The sequence below is a fragment of the Passer domesticus genome, chromosome 21, assembly GCF_036417665.1.
Source record: "Passer domesticus isolate bPasDom1 chromosome 21, bPasDom1.hap1, whole genome shotgun sequence".
In the NCBI taxonomy this organism is placed as follows: domain Eukaryota; kingdom Metazoa; phylum Chordata; class Aves; order Passeriformes; family Passeridae; genus Passer; species Passer domesticus.
This window is the reverse complement of record NC_087494.1, coordinates 7,332,513-7,349,315: the sequence shown is the minus strand read 5'-3', so window position 1 is coordinate 7,349,315 and position 16,803 is coordinate 7,332,513. Positions and strand designations below refer to the sequence as shown.

General features: G+C 51.0%; 1 protein-coding gene and 1 long non-coding RNA gene across 4 annotated transcripts; one reads left to right on the top strand and one right to left on the bottom strand.

The window, feature by feature from the left end:
* Nucleotides 1-873: 873 nt before the first annotated feature.
* On the bottom strand, nt 874-7,014 carry LOC135284614 (uncharacterized). Of its 3 annotated transcripts, XR_010349878.1 has the most exons (4): nt 5,617-7,014; nt 5,362-5,545; nt 3,840-5,207; nt 874-942 (listed from the first exon to the last, which is right to left on the bottom strand). It is a non-coding gene; the product is annotated as an uncharacterized LOC135284614 (long non-coding RNA). The 3 variants fall into 3 exon arrangements; XR_010349877.1 differs by lacking the exon at nt 874-942 and having other exon boundaries at nt 3,755-5,207; XR_010349879.1 differs by lacking the exon at nt 874-942 and having other exon boundaries at nt 3,755-4,179; nt 5,617-7,003.
* Nucleotides 7,015-12,114: 5,100 nt separating this feature from the next.
* On the top strand, nt 12,115-12,702 carry LOC135284523 (olfactory receptor 14J1-like). The gene has a single exon (XM_064396077.1). It carries the CDS (start codon nt 12,115-12,117, stop codon nt 12,700-12,702), a length of 588 nt encoding a protein of 195 aa, XP_064252147.1.
* Nucleotides 12,703-16,803: the final 4,101 nt, after the last annotated feature.

Here is a 16,803-nt window from a genome sequence, read left to right as displayed (position 1 = left end):
CCTCTCCTCATTGTGAATCCGCTCATGCAGGTGGAGATTTGAGCTGGTCTGAAACCTCTTCTGACACGTGCAGCACTCGTAGGGCCTCTCCCCAGTGTGGATGCGCTGGTGGGTGATGAGGTGGGAATTGCGCTTGAAGCCCTTCCCACAATCTGGGCAGCAGAAGGGCCTCTCATCGGTGTGAATCCGCTGGTGTCTGAGGAGATCTGAGCTGATCCGAAACCTCTTCTGGCACTCAGGACACTCATAGGGCTTCTCCCCAGTGTGGATGCGTTGGTGGGTCACAAGGGTGGATCTGTAGCTGAAGCCCTTCCCACATTCCCCACACTCGTAGGCCCATTCCCCAGTGTGGATCATCTGGTGGTGGATCAGGCTGCTGCTCTGCCTGAAGCTCTTCCCACACTCCAAGCACTTGTGGGGCTGCTCCCCATCATGAAGCTGCTCATGGACCACCAGCTCTGAGCTCTGTCTAAAGCTCTCTCCACCTTCCTGGCCCAGGGTGTGTCTTTCCTCCTCAGAGTACCCTGGGCTGGGTTTGGAGCCCCTCATCCTATGGGATCTCTGTGTCTTTTCTTCCCCATTGGATTCCTGTGCCATGAAGCCACTCAAAATGGCCTCTTCCATGAGGTTCTGCCGTGGGGATTTGTCCTCCCTGGTCTCCATCCTCATCTCCTTGTCTGGGGGAGGAAGAACAAGGAGAGGATGGGATTTGCCTCTGTGCCCCAGGGAAAGGGAAGGAGATCCTTCCAGGGCTTCCCCAGCAGGATGGTGTTGGCTGCAGGTTTGTCCTGCAGCCGGGGGCCATGCTGGGCTGGGAGATGGAGCAGGAGAGAGGGGGAAAGGGGCACTGACTACCTCCTCACCTGCCTGCGTGTCCCGGGGAATCTCTCCCTTCTGCTCAGCCTTCTCCTCCATCTGGCAGTGGTTTTGAGATGGGAAATTCTGGTTTGGGAGGAAAACAAGAGATGAGTGCATTCAGTTTTGCACTGGTTTGCGGGCAAACCTGGTGGAGAATCTAAGACAGAATTACAATTTAATAAGAAAATTAAGATCAAGGCAATGATACAGAAACACCGCCTTAAACTGACACAGTCAGGATATAACCTGACACCCTGTTAGTCAGGGTGCTGGTAGCAGTCCCATTAAATGGTGGCTGCAGTCCTGTTGCAGTGATGAAGTGATTCTGTCAAAGCAGTGATCCTGTAGAAGGGTCTGGTCTTCCTCTGAAGGTCCAGTGGTGCTTATGGAGCTCTTGTCCTCTGGGAACCCAGTATGCAAGGTGCTACGGGTGTTGCAAGGCTCAGCTTATATCCAGGTAGGAATTATTGGCTCATCCCCCTGGGTGGAGCATCCCACAATGGGATGATGTCATTTTATCAGCCCTGCAGGGACACTCAATGGCCCATTCACCCAAGATGGCCCCTGGAGGGTGTTATCAGGGCTCATACATGGAAGAGATAAAGAACACTGCCCCGTCACACTTGCCCCACCCCAGGGGAGGTCTCTGTCGCTGTCACTCCCTTGTTGTCCCCGCTTTTCTCTTCCTTTCCATGTCTCTCTCTACCTCACACTTCCTGTTCAATACAATCCACTTTGGATTTGGTCTCGGAAGCACCTTAATTGGGTCAGAGGCATTTCTTTAACAATTTTCTTAACCAGGTTGCAACATTATTTTGGCACAGCGAGTTTAGGCACTGTTCTCTGACCCCAAGTGCCTTGGATAACAGCATGGTTCCCTCCTCTGAAGAGGTTGTGGAGGAACTCTTGGAAACTTGGATGCAGCTTCATCTAAGCAACTTATGTAAGAACTGATCAGGAAAATGGCTGTTGTGGGTGGCCAGTGTAAAGAAAATATTTTGTTGTCCTTCCTTGAAAAGTTTCTTAAAATCACTGGAGGAAAGGGTGCAAATGTCACAAGCAAGACTGACAAGGTTCATTCACCCCAAGGTGAGGAACACAAGGCTGCTAAAAGTCCCACAGGAAGCCCAGCTCAAGGAGCTAAATTTCTGCATAAATGCCAAATACACAGGCTTGAGGGCTTTGCCAAATGTGAGAATCATTATTCTCTTCGTCCCTGTCACCTTTGTGACAGCCCCACAGTGCTTTCTCTTCCTTTTAGTAATCTGTATTGGGCCAAATTTCCACTTTTCTTTTATCTGAACGTGCCAGCAGCTGAGCTGGAGCTGTGCAGGAACCAATGAAACTTGGAATTGCCACAGAATTGCTTCTATTATTGGTTTATTCATGTATTGGATTTGTTTGCATTTTCATCACATGTGACTTGTGGGAAAATCAAATATTCATCAAAGTAATTAATGCAGAGTTAAATTTGATTTCTGCCAAGTTTATTGCCGGGGATGCACTGGGGGATCTCCTTCCCCTTCAATCTGGCACGGAAGCACATTCACAGGCTCTGGAGCAGGAGGGGGAACCGCGGGCGATTTGGGGTGTGTGGCTCGGCTGCTCCTGGCGTGGTTCCCCCGAGCCCCCGGCGCGGCTCCGCCAGGCCCCCACACCACGGTGCTTGCCGGAGGTTCTTTAACAGAAATGCTGGTAAATTGACCAGCAGGAATTACACTAAATACAATTTCAAGAAGCTGCTGGTTTGCTGGGCAGTTTGCCGAATTCCACATTGTTGTTTCTTTCATTAAAACTGCACTTTAAAAGGCCTTAGTAAATTTATGCTTGCATAAAATTTGTGTCTACCATGGGCTTCTCTCAAAAATAAATTACATAAAATCATGACACACTTATTCCATCCTTTTAATCCCTCCAGTAAATCCATAATGCTGTTATTTCAATCACGGATTGTTCAACTTTTCAGTGCCTTATTTCCATTAATAGCATCAGAGTAAGTTAAATTTTGTTGTATGTATAACTTTTAAGGATATTAATTTTTAATTCTGTGATGTTAAATTTAATGCAAATTCAGGGTTGATAAGATTAAGCAAAGTTAAACTTCATTATTGTTAGATTTGAGCAATGTTAAGTTACATTCTATTAATTTGAATTCCTTTTGTTCTAGATTGAAAGAAAATGTGTGTATTCTATTTGTCATCTGTAACAGGTAGGGCAGTTATCTTCTGTTAATTAGACAGTTAATTTTCCCCCCAATAGCCCCCACAGATCCCCAAACACCCGCAAGGACCTTCAAGCTTTCTAAACTCCTCCTTATGAGAGGAGCCTTGGTGCAGCTGTTTAGAATCCCAGACCCAGACTTTTCAAGATTTTGTATGTAAAGAATTATAAAGGTGGAATGAAACATTTATAGAATTTGTCCCACAGGATTAATGATGGCAAACCAGAGCTATTTCTATAAATATATATTATCTCTTATGGTAATGATTAGACAATATTATCTTAATCAGAAAAAATTGCTCCTAGATATAACAGCAGTAATATTATGAAATGATATGATATTATATCACATCATATCATATCATATCATATCATATCATATCATATCATATCATATCATATCATGTCATGTCATGTCATATTATATCATATACTATCATATACTATCATATACTATCATATACTATCATATACTATCATATACTAGGAAGTGATTTCAAAGTAACTGTGTTAAAGCGAAACCAGTTATTAAGCAAAGATTGATGTCACTCCCTGTCTTGGTTTGGAAAGATGGATGTCTGCTAAGGAAGGCAGGAGCCTCTCCTGAAATCTAAAATGTAAACCCCCTCCCTCTGAATTGTTACAAATTTGAAATTAAGGGGCTCTCAGGCAAAGATATGGAAGCAGGAATAACAGTTCTTTATTAGGGAAGCAAATAAAAGGATAAAATAAACAATGCAGTAAAGCAAGACAACACTGACAGAGTCAGAACACAACCTGACACCCTGTTGGTCAGGGTGTTGGTAGCAGTCCAATTGGAATGGTGGCTGCAGTCCTCCTGGAGTGTCAGGTGTAGTTCTGCTGGAGCAGGGGTCCTTTAGAAAGATATAGTCTTCCTCTGAAGATCCAGGGGAAGAGGCAGCTGCTGTTCCTCTGGGAAATCCAGTGGAGAAAGCCATGCTGGTGTTCCAGAATGTCAAGATTATATCTGGGTAGGAATGCTTGGCTCTCCCCTCTGGGCAGAACATCTCCCAGTGGGATGCTGTAGTTCTTATCAGTCATGCAGTGACATTCAACAGCCTGTTATCAGCAGATGTCTGCCTGGAGGGAGGATTGGGTGTTGAAGAGATAAGGAAAAATGCCCACTTAACAGAAGACAACTGCCATACAGATGGCAAATAGAATACAATCTGCTTGGCAATCCAGGATGGTCTCCATTGTGAAACTCAGAGGCCCCAAGGAACCAAGGGTCCATGGTGACCTTGTGGAGCCTGTAGTGTCACAGAGGAGCCATTGTGACACAGCAAGGGTGCATGGAGCCAAGGGGCCATGGTGATACATCAGGGCTTTGTGGAACCACAAAGCAATTGTGACACTCCAGGGCCTCATGGAAACACGGGGCCATTGTGACACTGTGGGGTCCCACAAAACCAAGGCAATACGGAACAGGTCTGGCTGGCTGGGCCTCCTGGGGACCACCTGACAGGTCCAGCTGACCTTGGCATGCCGAGGGCTGCTTCTCATCTGCCCCTGAAGCACTGGGGCTCTGGCCTTTCCTTCCTGTGGGAGAGAACTGTCCTTCTCCTCCAGGGGTCCATGGCCAAAATTGGGATTCCTCCTCCAAATCTCTTTATATGCAAAGATTGTTCCCAGATGAAATCTGCCAGGAGAGACAGCTCTGGCTGCCTTGGCCATCCAGGACCCATCTCTCATCTGTCTGAAACACTGGGACCATGTGCTTATTTTTTCTTATGGGAAAAAAACATCCATCTCAACCAGGCACCCATGGCTAAAATTGGGTATCTGCCTCCAGAATTCCCTATATCCAAGGATAACTCCCCAACAAAAGCTGCCAGGACTGACAAGTCTGGCTGGCCTTGGCTTTCTGAGGGCTGGCACTCATCTGCCTCTGAAACACTGGGGCTCTGTGCTTTCCTTCCTCATGAAAAGAACTCTTCTTCCTGTCCAGGTGCCTATGGCCAAAGTTAAGATTCCACCTCCAAAGTGCCCTATGTCCAAGGATAGCCCCTAGACAAAAGGTGCCAGCAGAGACAGGTCTGTCTGGCTTGTCCTAAGGGTGGTCACCTCTCATCATCTTCCAGAACACTTGGACTTTGCACTTCTCTTTCCTATAGGAAAAAAACCATCCATCTTGACCAGGTGCCCATGGCCAAAACTGGGATTCCACCTCCAAAATTCCATACATACAAGGATTTCTCCCCAGTGAAAGCTGCCAGGACAGACAGGTCTGGCTGCCCTTGGCCTCTTGGGGCTGCCTCTCACCTGCTTTTGAAACACTGGTGCTTTTGTTCCAATGGAAAAGAACCATCCTTCTTCTCAAGGTGTCCATGGTCAAAATTGAGATTCCTCCTCCCAAATTCAATATAACCAAGGATTCCTCCATGATAAAAGCTGCCAGGACAAACAGGTCTGGCGGGCTTGGCCTCCCAGTGTAGGAATGTGCCTCCTGTTGACGGAGTAACCAAATTATCCTTGTCTCCTTAAAAAGGGAAAAAGCCCAGAAGTTTCTCTCCTCACCTTGGTAAAAAGACACCTCATAGGACTTTTGCGACTTTACTCCAAACTTAAGGACAGATAACTGGACAGAAGCCAAAAGGTCCTTCCTAAACAATTTACTAGAAAAAGTGGAACAAAGGAACTAAACACTTTTGTGGGGTTTTTACCGGAAGCAAGAGCCTCTTGCCGCTGGTGTAGGTTTTCTCTGTAAAGACCTTTGTTATTTTATCTTTTTTTAAAATTTTTCTGTTTCCAACACTACCACTGAAGACATGCTGATTTTATGCCATCTGAGGTGGCTGAACTATCTTTGGTGTAATATAGGTCCCCAAGAGCTCATAAGACCTGGCCTGAGGATATCATTAATATCATTCCAGGAGCCTCCTCTCTCCTCATCTGCCTTTGAAACATATGGGCTCTGTACTTTCCTTCCTATGGAAAAGAATGATCTATCTTATCTACACAGAAGTGGCCAAAATTTGGCTTCCATCTCCCAAATTCCCTATATCCAAGGGTTCCTTTCAGACAAAAGCTACCAGGACAGAGAGGTGTGGCTGGCCTAGGCCTCTGATGGCCGCTTTTCATCTGCCCCGAAAGACTGGAGTTCCATGCTTTCCTTCCTATGGAACAGAACCATCCTTCCTGGGTGTCTATGTCTGAAATTGGAATTCCACCTCAAAAATTCCAAACATCCAAGGGTTGCTCCCAGGCAAAATCTGCCAGTATTGTCAAGTCTGGCTGGCCTTGCCTCTGGTGACTGCCCCTGCAACACTGGGGCTGGGTTCTTTCCTTTCCATGGAGATCCCTGGGACACTGTGGGGACCTCATGAAACCAAGGGGATCATTGTGGCACCACTGGAGCCCATGGAACCAAGGGGCCATGGTGACACAGCGGGGCTTCATGGAACCCAGAGACCATTTTGACTCTGTGGGGCCTGATGGAACCATGGAGACCATTCTGAACCTTCAAGGCCTTGTGTCACCAAGGGGACATTGGGACACTTCAGGGCCTCCTGGAAGCAAAAGACCATTGGGATGCTGTGGGGCCCCATGGAACTGAGGGAACATGGAACAGGTCTGGCTGGCTTGGCCTCCCAGAGGCCACCTGACAGGTCTGGCTGATCTTGACATCTCAAGGGCTGCCTCTCATCAGCCTCTTTTCAGATGCCCACTGCCAAAATTGGTACTGTCCTGAAAAAATTTCCCATATGCAAGGTGTCTTGGTTTGAAAAGACAGGAGTCTATGAAGGAAGGCAAAAGCCTCCTGTGAAATGGAAAAGGTAAACCCCCTCCTTCCGAATTATCACAATTTCAGAATTAAAAGGGCTCTCAGGCAAAGAAATGGGAATGGGAATAACAGTTTTTTACTAGGAAGAAAAAAAAAACTAAATAACAATGTAATTTAGCACAAGCAAAAAAAAACCACTGGCAGAGTGAGAAAAACCTGACACCCTGAGAAGTCAGGGTGTTGATAGTAGTCCAGCCAGATGGTGGCTGCTCCTCCTGGAGCGGCGATCTGCAGAAGGGTGTAGATGCTTTCTGAAAATGCAGCGAAGGAGCAGCTGGGCCTTGGTTCCTGATTCCTCTGGGAAATCCAGCGAAGAAGGCTGTCTGTGGTCTCAGAAATGCTTGTTTTATGGTGGCAGGGATGCTTGGCTCCTCCCTCTGGGTGGAGCATCTCCCAATGGGATGATGTAACTAATCTTACCAGCCACAGTGAGTAATTCAATAGCCCATTAGCAGGAGATTCTCTTTCTGGCAGTGTCATTGTTCTTGAAAGAGATAAGAAAAACTGCCTAACCCCCAACAGATGGCAAAAATAGAATACATGCTTATTTTACAAGCCAGGACACAAGGGTATCTCCTAGAACAAAATCTGCCAGCTCTGGCTGGCCTTGCCCTCTGGTGGTCACCTCTTTTCTGCCCAGGAAACAGTGGGGCTCTGTTCCTTAACTCCTGTGGAAAAAAAACATCATTCATGTCCAGGCTCCATGGCCAAAATTAGAATTCGGCCTCCCAAATTCCATATACCCAAAGATTGCTCCAAAACAAGAGTAGCCAGGACAGTCAGGTCAGGCTGGCCCTGTCCTCTGGTGATTTTCTTAGACTCTGAGCTGAATGTTTTCATTTGAAAACACTTTGGAGAAAGCCCAGAGATCTCTCAAGGTAGAGTTTTGAGGCCTTGGGCTCATGACCACTACAAATGGACAAAGGAGCTCTGTGCTCTGTCTGGTTTGGGTGGTTTTGCATCACAAAAGTGATGTCCTAAGAGAAGCTGCTAGCAGTTTCCTCCATGTCTAACAGAAAACCAATCAATAATCAGCTTTGAGAACTGAGAAACTGTTAAACCACTAAGGAAACTGTACACGCCTCTGTGAAGACACATGTTGAAGAGAAGAAAGCCTGGGAGGGTCTCTTTCCCTTCTGGCCAGCAAAGAGGTAACAAGGCTGGCCCAGCAGCGGCTCCTGCCGCGGGGCCGGGCTCCTTCGCAGGGAGCTCCCCAGGCCCCATCGGCTGCCAGGCAGGGCAGGGGAGGCCGCGGGGCCGAGGCCGGGCCGGGCCATGGCTGCGGTTGCCAACACCTGGGCGCTACTGAGCCCTGCCCCGCCGCCAGCCCGGGCCCAGCCAGGATCCGCCGGGCCCCAGGAGCAGCCCCGGGCCGGGCCGGCTTGGACAAGATTCTGCCACCCTTGGGGTTCACCCGCAAGCCCCGGGCAGGGGAAGGAGAAGCCATGGGCCCCGGCTGTGCTGCTGCTGTATTCTGGCCTGGCTGCTGAGATCCTGGCCCTGCCCCAGCGCGGCCCATCCTGACACAGCCCCAGCGCAGCCGCTGCAGAAACCTCCAGCGTTAAATAGCTCGCAAGGACCGAGCCTGGCCGGGGTCACGGAACCATCTGCAGGCCCCGGGTGAGATATTAACTCTTTCAGTGCTTCCATCCTCCCTCGAGTGAGAGAAAAGGACAAAGTGCAGGCACACAGAGAAGCAACATGAAGACACCAAGGTCAGTGAAGAGGAACTTTAGTCCCAGATGGGAGGGATGAGGAAATGCCTTGATCTTGCGGCTGAAATCCTCTTGTAAAGATGTAGAGAAGGATGCAATTAATAAATCAAACTCTCTTTTTCTCTATAACACATTGAAAAGTATGGGGAGATGACTTATTCAGCAAAGGCCGCCATAGTAAAGTAGCATATGTTGAAGTAGCTGTGATCACATGAGATATTTGAACAGTGAAAGAGAGAAGAGTGATGAGACCCTGTGTCCTCACAGAACAGAGAAAAGATCTCTGTTCTCAGAGATGAAGATGATTTCAGAAATAGATGAAGAGAACCTTTGCTCTCAAACAACTCATCTTTAAACCAATACCCCATACATAAACATGGCCCATAAACATATCTGTGGGGAAAGGTGTGAAAAAATGGGAAAGACTTCACGACTGCAGATTTTCTGGGTGGCTGCTATTCATGGGAATTGAGAGCCATGGAGAACTGTTTTTTTATGGAGAAGCCTCCATAGCATGAAAGAGAGACTCCTCTCCCTAGGTGAACTGAAGAAAGACTATTCTGGAGGTTGTAAACTGACTCAAATTTTAGGTTTTGTTTCCTTACATTCTCAGTAAGAAAGAAAAGGTCGTAAGGAGAAGAAAATTGTTCTGAAAGTTTTGATCTGCTTCTTATTACTCTTTCATTAAGTTATTATTCATAAACTTTTAAAGTAAACTTTAAAATAAACTTTATATACTTTTAAAGTTTTGAGTCTATTTTCCCTTTCTCCTAAATGTACCTCACAGCAGGAAATGATTAAGAATATTCTAGTGAGTGTACTGGAAATTACCCAACAGTGGACCCTCCTCCCTAATTGATACACTGGCCAAGAAATCTCAAATTGGCGAACCAAAACCATTACAGAAATCTCCCTGATGAACTGTGCAGAGCAGAGGGAAATCAAGGCACAGCCATGGTCTGTCAGGACTTTCTTGATCCTAATGAGTCCCGTGGTGCATTTGGAGCTGAGCCCTGGTACCTCAGGGCCTGAGAGGAGATTGCACAAACCTTTCCAGGAGTCAAAGTCAGAGGAAACATCCAAAGTGTCTCAAAGCATGAATGGGACCCACTGAGGTCCATCCCCAGCACAGGCTCCTCATGGACTCCTTGGAGGAGAGAACGGGAGGCCAGGATGGCAAAAAAAAAAAATCTCAGAGACTCAGTGTGGAAAGGAAAATCCAAAGTACCTTAAAAACTTTGAGTACCTGAAAGTATTAATGAGCCCCACTGAGTGTCAGTACAAGGCTCTCAAGGGACTCGTTAAAGCAGATAACTGGGGCCATGATTGCACAAACCTCTCACAGACTCTGTATCTGTAAAAGGGAAACACCAAGTACCTTCAAATAAGTGAAGTACCTTGAAGTATTAATGAGCCCCACTGAGTGTTGTTACTGACAAAGCCTCTCCAGGGACTAATTACAGCAGATAATTGGAGCCCATGATTGCACAAAGCTCTCACAGACTCCAAGCCAAAAGCCAAATCCAAAGTCCTTTGAAAAACCTGCAGTCCCTGGGAGCAGGGAGGAGCCCCCAGGGCCATTGCTGAGCAAGGCTCCCCAGGGACTCCTTCCAGCAGATCCTTGAGGCCACTGGGATGTGGGCTAGGGGGGGATGCTGAAGGCAGGACAAGGGGCTGACAGTGCCCAGCCTGGCTGGGGCTGTGCCAGGAGGCCCCAGGGCCTCAGGACAAGGTGTCTCCTCCCAGCCCTTGCTGGCACAGACCCTGCTGCTGTGCCAGAGACCACCAAGACTTGGCTTCTCTTTGTCCCCACCTGTCATCAGTGCCTCCAGTTCTCTGCTCTGCCTGGGGCCTGGGGACACTTTCTCAGTCGTGTCCCTCAGTGGGACCCATTAAAAGTCCAAGAAACTTTGGAGTTGGATTCTGACTTGGAGTTCTGGAGAGGTTTCTTCAGCTGCCTCTGAAGGACTGATGTTCAGGGCCTGAGCACAAAGCCCCAGAGGGTCATTAAAGTCCTTGTGCTGTGTCTGTGCTGCTGAGCTGGGCTGGGCTCCTGGCACAGAGGCAGCTCCTGGTAAGCAAGAAGAGCTTCAAAAGCACATTTCTCTTGATGAGCAGCTCTTGTGGCAGCCCAGCAGGGCTGGGGCACTGCCTGCAGCCAGCCTGGGCACAGCCCAGAGGCACAGAGAGCTTCAATCAGTCAGGGCTGGGAAGGTGCTGAGAAGTGCCTGGGGCAGAATCACTGCCAGCCCTTGGCACAGGAACCTCTGGCTGTAGGACAATGCAGCTGCAGCTCCTGGAGCCATCTCCTAAAGCTGGAACATCCCAATGCCTGCAGACCCTGTGAGTACATTCTCTGATTCTCTCTTGTGCAGAGCAGCCAGGGGTGCCCAGGGCTGTCCTGCAGAGCAGGCTCCTGCAGCCCAGGGCGCTGTGCTGGGGCAGGGACTCTGCTGCCTGCCAGGGACAGCTCTCAGCCGGCCTGGGGAGCTGCTCCCAGTGCTGGGGGACAAGATCTGGGTGGAAGGAGACAGCTGGTAAGGCTTGGAAGTGGCCTCCCTGTGTGGGGAGGATGCTGCATTGTTCAGGACTGCTCCCAGCATGGCACTGAACTCCAGAATATTTCCGAGTAGATTATACAGGCAGCAGAGCAAGTCAGGGGTGGCATAAAAGGGAAAATCCGGAATTTTTATTCTACTTCTCTGGGTTGACTGTATGGTAATTGCACATAGATATTAACCTTTTAGTTCAGCTTAAGAAAAACTTTTTTTTTTTTTTAACAGTTATTCCTAAATCATGTAGTAACAGAAATCACCACAGGGCCCCTTCCAGGCAGCATCAGTGTCACTTTTTCAGCCACCTCAGGGTTGCTCTGATGTTGCCATCAGAGCCTGCAGAGCCAAAGCTGCTCCTGGGCAGTGCCAGAGCTTGGAGGGGTCTGCCGGGCAGAGCTGAGCCCCCAGGGCTGGGCTGGGCTCTGGCAGCACTGGCAGGGCCCAGCCCTGGGCACAGGGAAGCAGCTGCTGGCAGGGACAGCTCCAGGCAGCAGAGCCCTGGGCAGGCAGTGGGGGGAAAGTGCCCCCAGGCTGTGCTGGGATATTTAAAGTCCTCTGCAAACCCAACTATTCCATGATTGCTTTTTTTACAGACCCCACTGCCAAGGCACCACAAATGTCTAACAGCAGCTCCATCAGCCACTTCCTCCTGCTGGCATTGGCAGACACGCGGCAGCTGCAGCTCCTGCACTTCTGCCTCTTGCTGGGCATCTCCCTGGCTGCCCTCCTGGGCAACGGCCTCATCATCAGCGCCGTAGCCTGCGGCCACCACCTGCACACGCCCACGTTCTTCTTCCTGCTCAGCCTGGCCCTCAGCGACCTGGGCTCCATCTGCACCACTGTCCCCAAAGCCATGCACAATTCCCTCTGGGACACCACCATCATCTCCTACACAGGATATGCTGCTCAGCTCTTTCTTTTGTATTTCTTCATCTCAGCAGAGCTTTCCCTCCTGACCATCATGTGCTACGACCGCTACGTGTCCATCTGCAAACCCCTGCACTACGGGACCCTCCTGGGCAGCAGAGCTTGTGCCCACATGGCAGCAGCTGCCTGGGCCAGTGCCTTTCTCTATTCACTGCTGCACACAGCCAATACATTTTCCCTGCCTCTGTGCCATGGCAATGCCCTGGGCCAGTTCTTCTGTGAAATCCCCCAGATCCTCAAGCTCTCCTGCTCCAAATCCTATCTCAGGGAACTTGGGCTCATTGCAGTTAGTGCTTGTTTAACATTTGGTTGTTTTGTGTTCATTGTTTTCTCCTATGTGCAGATCTTCAGGGCTGTGCTGAGGATCCCCTCTGAGCAGGGACGGCACAAAGCCTTTTCCACCTGCCTCCCTCACCTGGCCGTGGTCTCTCTGTTCCTCAGCACTGCAGTGTTTGCCTACCTGAAGCCTCCCTCCATTTCCTCCCCATCCCTGGATCTGGCCCTGTCAGTTCTGTACTCGATGGTGCCTCCAGCCCTGAACCCCCTCATCTACAGCTTAAGGAACCAGAAGCTCAAGGCTGCAGTATGGAGAATGGTGACTGGATGCTTTCAGAAACATTAAACTCATGGCCAATTTCTGAAAATCACCTGTAATAAAAGTCATCTTTGATACTTCTTGTTGGTTTCATTTTGGAGGTACTTTTTCCTTGTTTTAGTTTTCCCATATTGTCCACAAATAAATGTCATTGCTTGTGCCATTTCTCATTTTCTTTCTCTCCACCTTCCTGTAGCCACAGACTGTGTCAATGAGGGGCTGCACTCTCAATTGTTTTAAAGGAACTAAAGGATCTCCCAGCAGAGTTTTCTGCAGAGATGCCCTTTTGTTGCCTTCTCCAGAGCTGCAGCAGCAATGTCGGTGTGCCGAGCTGGGGGCAGATCAGTGCTGGCACAGCAGCTGTGCCCAGCAGCAGCAGCAGCAGCAGCACTTGGTGTTGCCAGTGCTGCTGCCATGGCCCTGCCCCGCTGCCCTGGTGGCCCTGGTGTTGCTGCAGGGCCTGAGTGCTCCCGGGGCCGGGCACAGTCCTGGGGGTGGCAGTGCCGGGGCTGCAGCAGGGACAGGCCATGGGCACTGCTGGGGCAGCGCTGACGCCTCAGGCCAGGCCCTGGGGGCTGCAGGCTCCTTGCCCAGGCTCTCTCAAGAACATGGCCAGGCCAATGCTCAGCACAGAAAAGCCCCAGGGTGAGCAGCCCCAGGCTGGCCGTGGGCAGGCTGGAGGCAAACAGCATGGCTGGGGCTCTGCAAGGGCCCTGGGGGAGACGGGAAGGAGCAGCAGAGCAGGGGCTGATCCATCCCCAGTGTGCTGCACAGCCCAGGGCAGCGTCCCAGAGCGTCCTCATGGAGCTGCCAACAACATCCTCCCTCTGCAGCCCTGGCCTCTCCCCCAGCTCACACAGGTGCCGCATCCTTGCAGGCACAGCCACGGCAGCACTGGCTCAGGAGCCCCTGTTTGCATTGCACAGAGCAGGCAGGAGCACCCCCATGCTGCTGCTGTGGGGACATGAACCTGAGGGAGCACAAATGCCATCAGCCCCTGGGGCCAGCAAGGGCTGGGGGACACCAGGGAAAGCACTCAGCTCTGTCCTGGCCTCTGTAGTCAGCCAGAAACTTTGTTCCCATCAGCTAGGAGTTTCCTGTCCCACTGCAGACACTGTTGCTCAGAGCCAGGGCTGCCTGGCAGCCACCCCCAAGCTGCCCTCAGCATTTCCTTGGCTTCACCTTTGCTTTCTTTACCCATCCCTGATCCAGATTACATCCTATTCCCCATCTCTATCTCCTCCCCTGCAAATAGCCCATCCCTGTTTGCCCTTTCCTCTCTGGCCCCACTCCCAATTGCAGTTCCTGACTTGGCACCATAGGAACATCCCTTGGGCAGCAGGATCATCCTCCAAGTGCTGCAGGAATTGTCTGCAGGCTCCTGCAGTGCCTCCTGCTGCTCCCTTGCCAGAGGCACCCCAGGCCAGGGGGACACATCTGGGCTGCTGTGTCTGCCTGTGGGGCTCCCTGTTCTGGGCAATGAGGAGGAGCTGCAGAGGCTCTGCAGGACTGACAGGATGGGCTTTAGGGCTGGCAGGAGAAGCTGAGGCACCTGGGCTGCTGGAGCTTCTGAAGAGGAGGCCCAGGGCTCATCCTGCAAGTGCTCCAAGGGTGGTTTCAGAGAATCACAGAATTAGCAAGGTTGGAAAAGTCCTTGGAGATCATCAAGTCCAACCTGTGCCCTGACACCGCCTTGTCTCCCTGAGCCTCCTTTTATAAAGGAAAAACAAGCTGAGCTCCCTCAGCTGCTCCTCACAGTATTTGCGTTCCAGACTCCTGACCAATCTTGTTCTTCTCTCAACACGCTCCAGCCCCTCCAAGACTTTCCTAAATTGGGGGCCGAGAACTGGACAGCACTCAAGGTGTGGACTCACCAGGGCCCAGCACAGGGGAAGAATCACTGCCCTGCTCCTGCTGGCCACACCATTCCCTATCCAGGCCAGGAGCCATTGGCCTTCTTTGCCACCTGGGCACACTGCTGCCTCATGTCCAGCCTGCTGTCCATCAGTCCCTGCAGGTCCCTTTCTGCCTGGCTGCTGTCCAGCCACTCTGTCCCCAGCCTGTAGTGCTGCAGGGGTTGTTGTGACCAAAGTGCAGGACCCAGCATGGGACTTGTTCAACCTCACCTTGTTGGATGTGTTCCCTGGCTCCAGCCTGTCCAGGGCCCTGTGCAGAGCCCTCCTGCCCTCCAGCACATCCACACTCTCACCCAACTTGATGCCATCTGAAAATTTACTGATGCTGGACTCAGTCCCCTCATGCAGATCATCAGTGCAGATATTGAAATCCATGCTGGCTGGCTCTGATCCCTCAGCCATCCTGTGGGTGCCCTGTGATGGCTCTCAAGGTGATCTGTTCCATAACCTTGCCAGGCACCCAGGTCAGGCTGACAGGCCTGGAGTTCCCCAGATCCTCCTTCCAGCCCTTCTTGGGGATGGGCTCACACTGGCACCTCCAGTGCTCTGGGACCTCCCTGCTGAGCCAGGACTGATGGTAAATGATGGAGAGCAGCTTGGGGAGCTCATCCACCAGCTTCCTCATCCTCCTGGGATGGATCCCATCTGGTCCTGGGGACACCTGTGAGCACCTGAGTGGCTCAGCAGGTCCCCAGCTGCTTCCTCCTGGATTGCAGGGGCTGTTCAGCTCCCTGTGCCCATCTACCAGCTCAGGAGAACACTTGTCCTGAGGGTGGCCTGTCTTACTGTTGAAAACTGAGACAAAGAAGGGGTGAAGTACCTGAGCCTTTTCCTCATCTTTTGTAACCATATCCCCCACAATAAGAAATGCAGGTTGCCCTTAGCCCTCTTTTTACCATTAATGTACTTATAAAAACATTTTTATTATCCTTCACAGAAGAATCCAAGTTGTCCTAACTGAGCTTTCACCGCTCTAATTTTCTTTCTGCATGACCTAACAACATCCTTAAATATTTCTTGATTTGCCTGCCTCTATGTCCAAAGGTGATGCACCCTCTTTTTAACCCCTAAATTCCTGCAAAAGCTCCATGCCCAGCCCGGCCAGTCATTTCTTCCTCTGGGTCATCTTTCTGCACAAAGGGACAGTCTACTCTTGCTCCATCAAAGTTTCTTTGCTGAAGTGTGTCCATCCTTCCTGGAAGCCTGTGTTTTTATGGGCTGTTTCCCTTAAAAGAATCAGTTCCTGATTTGGTACTCCCCAAATCTGCATCCTCAATTCGGCCTAAGTCTGCCCTTAAAAGTCCAGTGTAGAAGATTTATTGATGCCCTTCCTTCTTTCATGGAACATTTAAAAACTCAATAATTTCATGGTCACTGTACCCCAAACAGCCTCTGACCAGCACTTCTCCCACCAGCCCTTCTCTATTTGTGAGCAGCAGGAGACAGAGCTTTCCTTGGGAGTGGGAATTGCAGGAAACATCCCCAAAGTGCAGCTTGGAAGGTTCAGCCTGGAGCTGAGGAGAAAGCAAAGTCCCTGCCAGGGTGGAATTGTGGTGCTCGAGGTGTGGCAGCGTGAGGCTGGGCCATGGCCGGCTCTGTGTGCCAGGAGCCGGCAGCGCTGGGTGCAGGGAGCCCAGGGAGGGCACAGAAACGCTGGCTGAGAAATGCTGGGGCACAGTGAGAGGGGCGAGTGCAGCCGGCCAGGGCACAGGAGCAGCACGCACAGGGGACACAGCCTGCAGGACAGATGGCCGAGGGCTGGGCAGGGCTGGCAGGGCCACAGGCACCCAGGCCTTTGTGCCCTGGGCTCGGGCAGCGCCTCTGGAGGCCCCACAGCAGGAACTTTCCTGGCAGGGGCTGCACTTTGGCTCTCCCTCGGCCTCCCTGGCCAGGCTGGCAGGGGCTGCAGGTTGATGGCATTTGTCCTTGCTGCCCCTCGCATCCCCCTGCCCCACAGAGAGCCCCGAGCCACCCGTGAGGGACAGGCCCTGCTGGCCCAGGCTGGGCTCAGGGCTTGGCCTTTCTGCTTCCCCCAGCCAGCCCAGGCCTTGCTCAGCATTGCAGTTCCCTGCCCAGAGCCTTGGGCTCCCCGCACTCCTGGCCTCAAGGATCTGCTCACACCAGTCCCTGGGGAGCCTTTGGCACTCCCTGCCCTCACTGGGGCCCAGCCATGCTCCAAGGCACTTGGAGTTTTGCTGCTGACTCCTTGAGC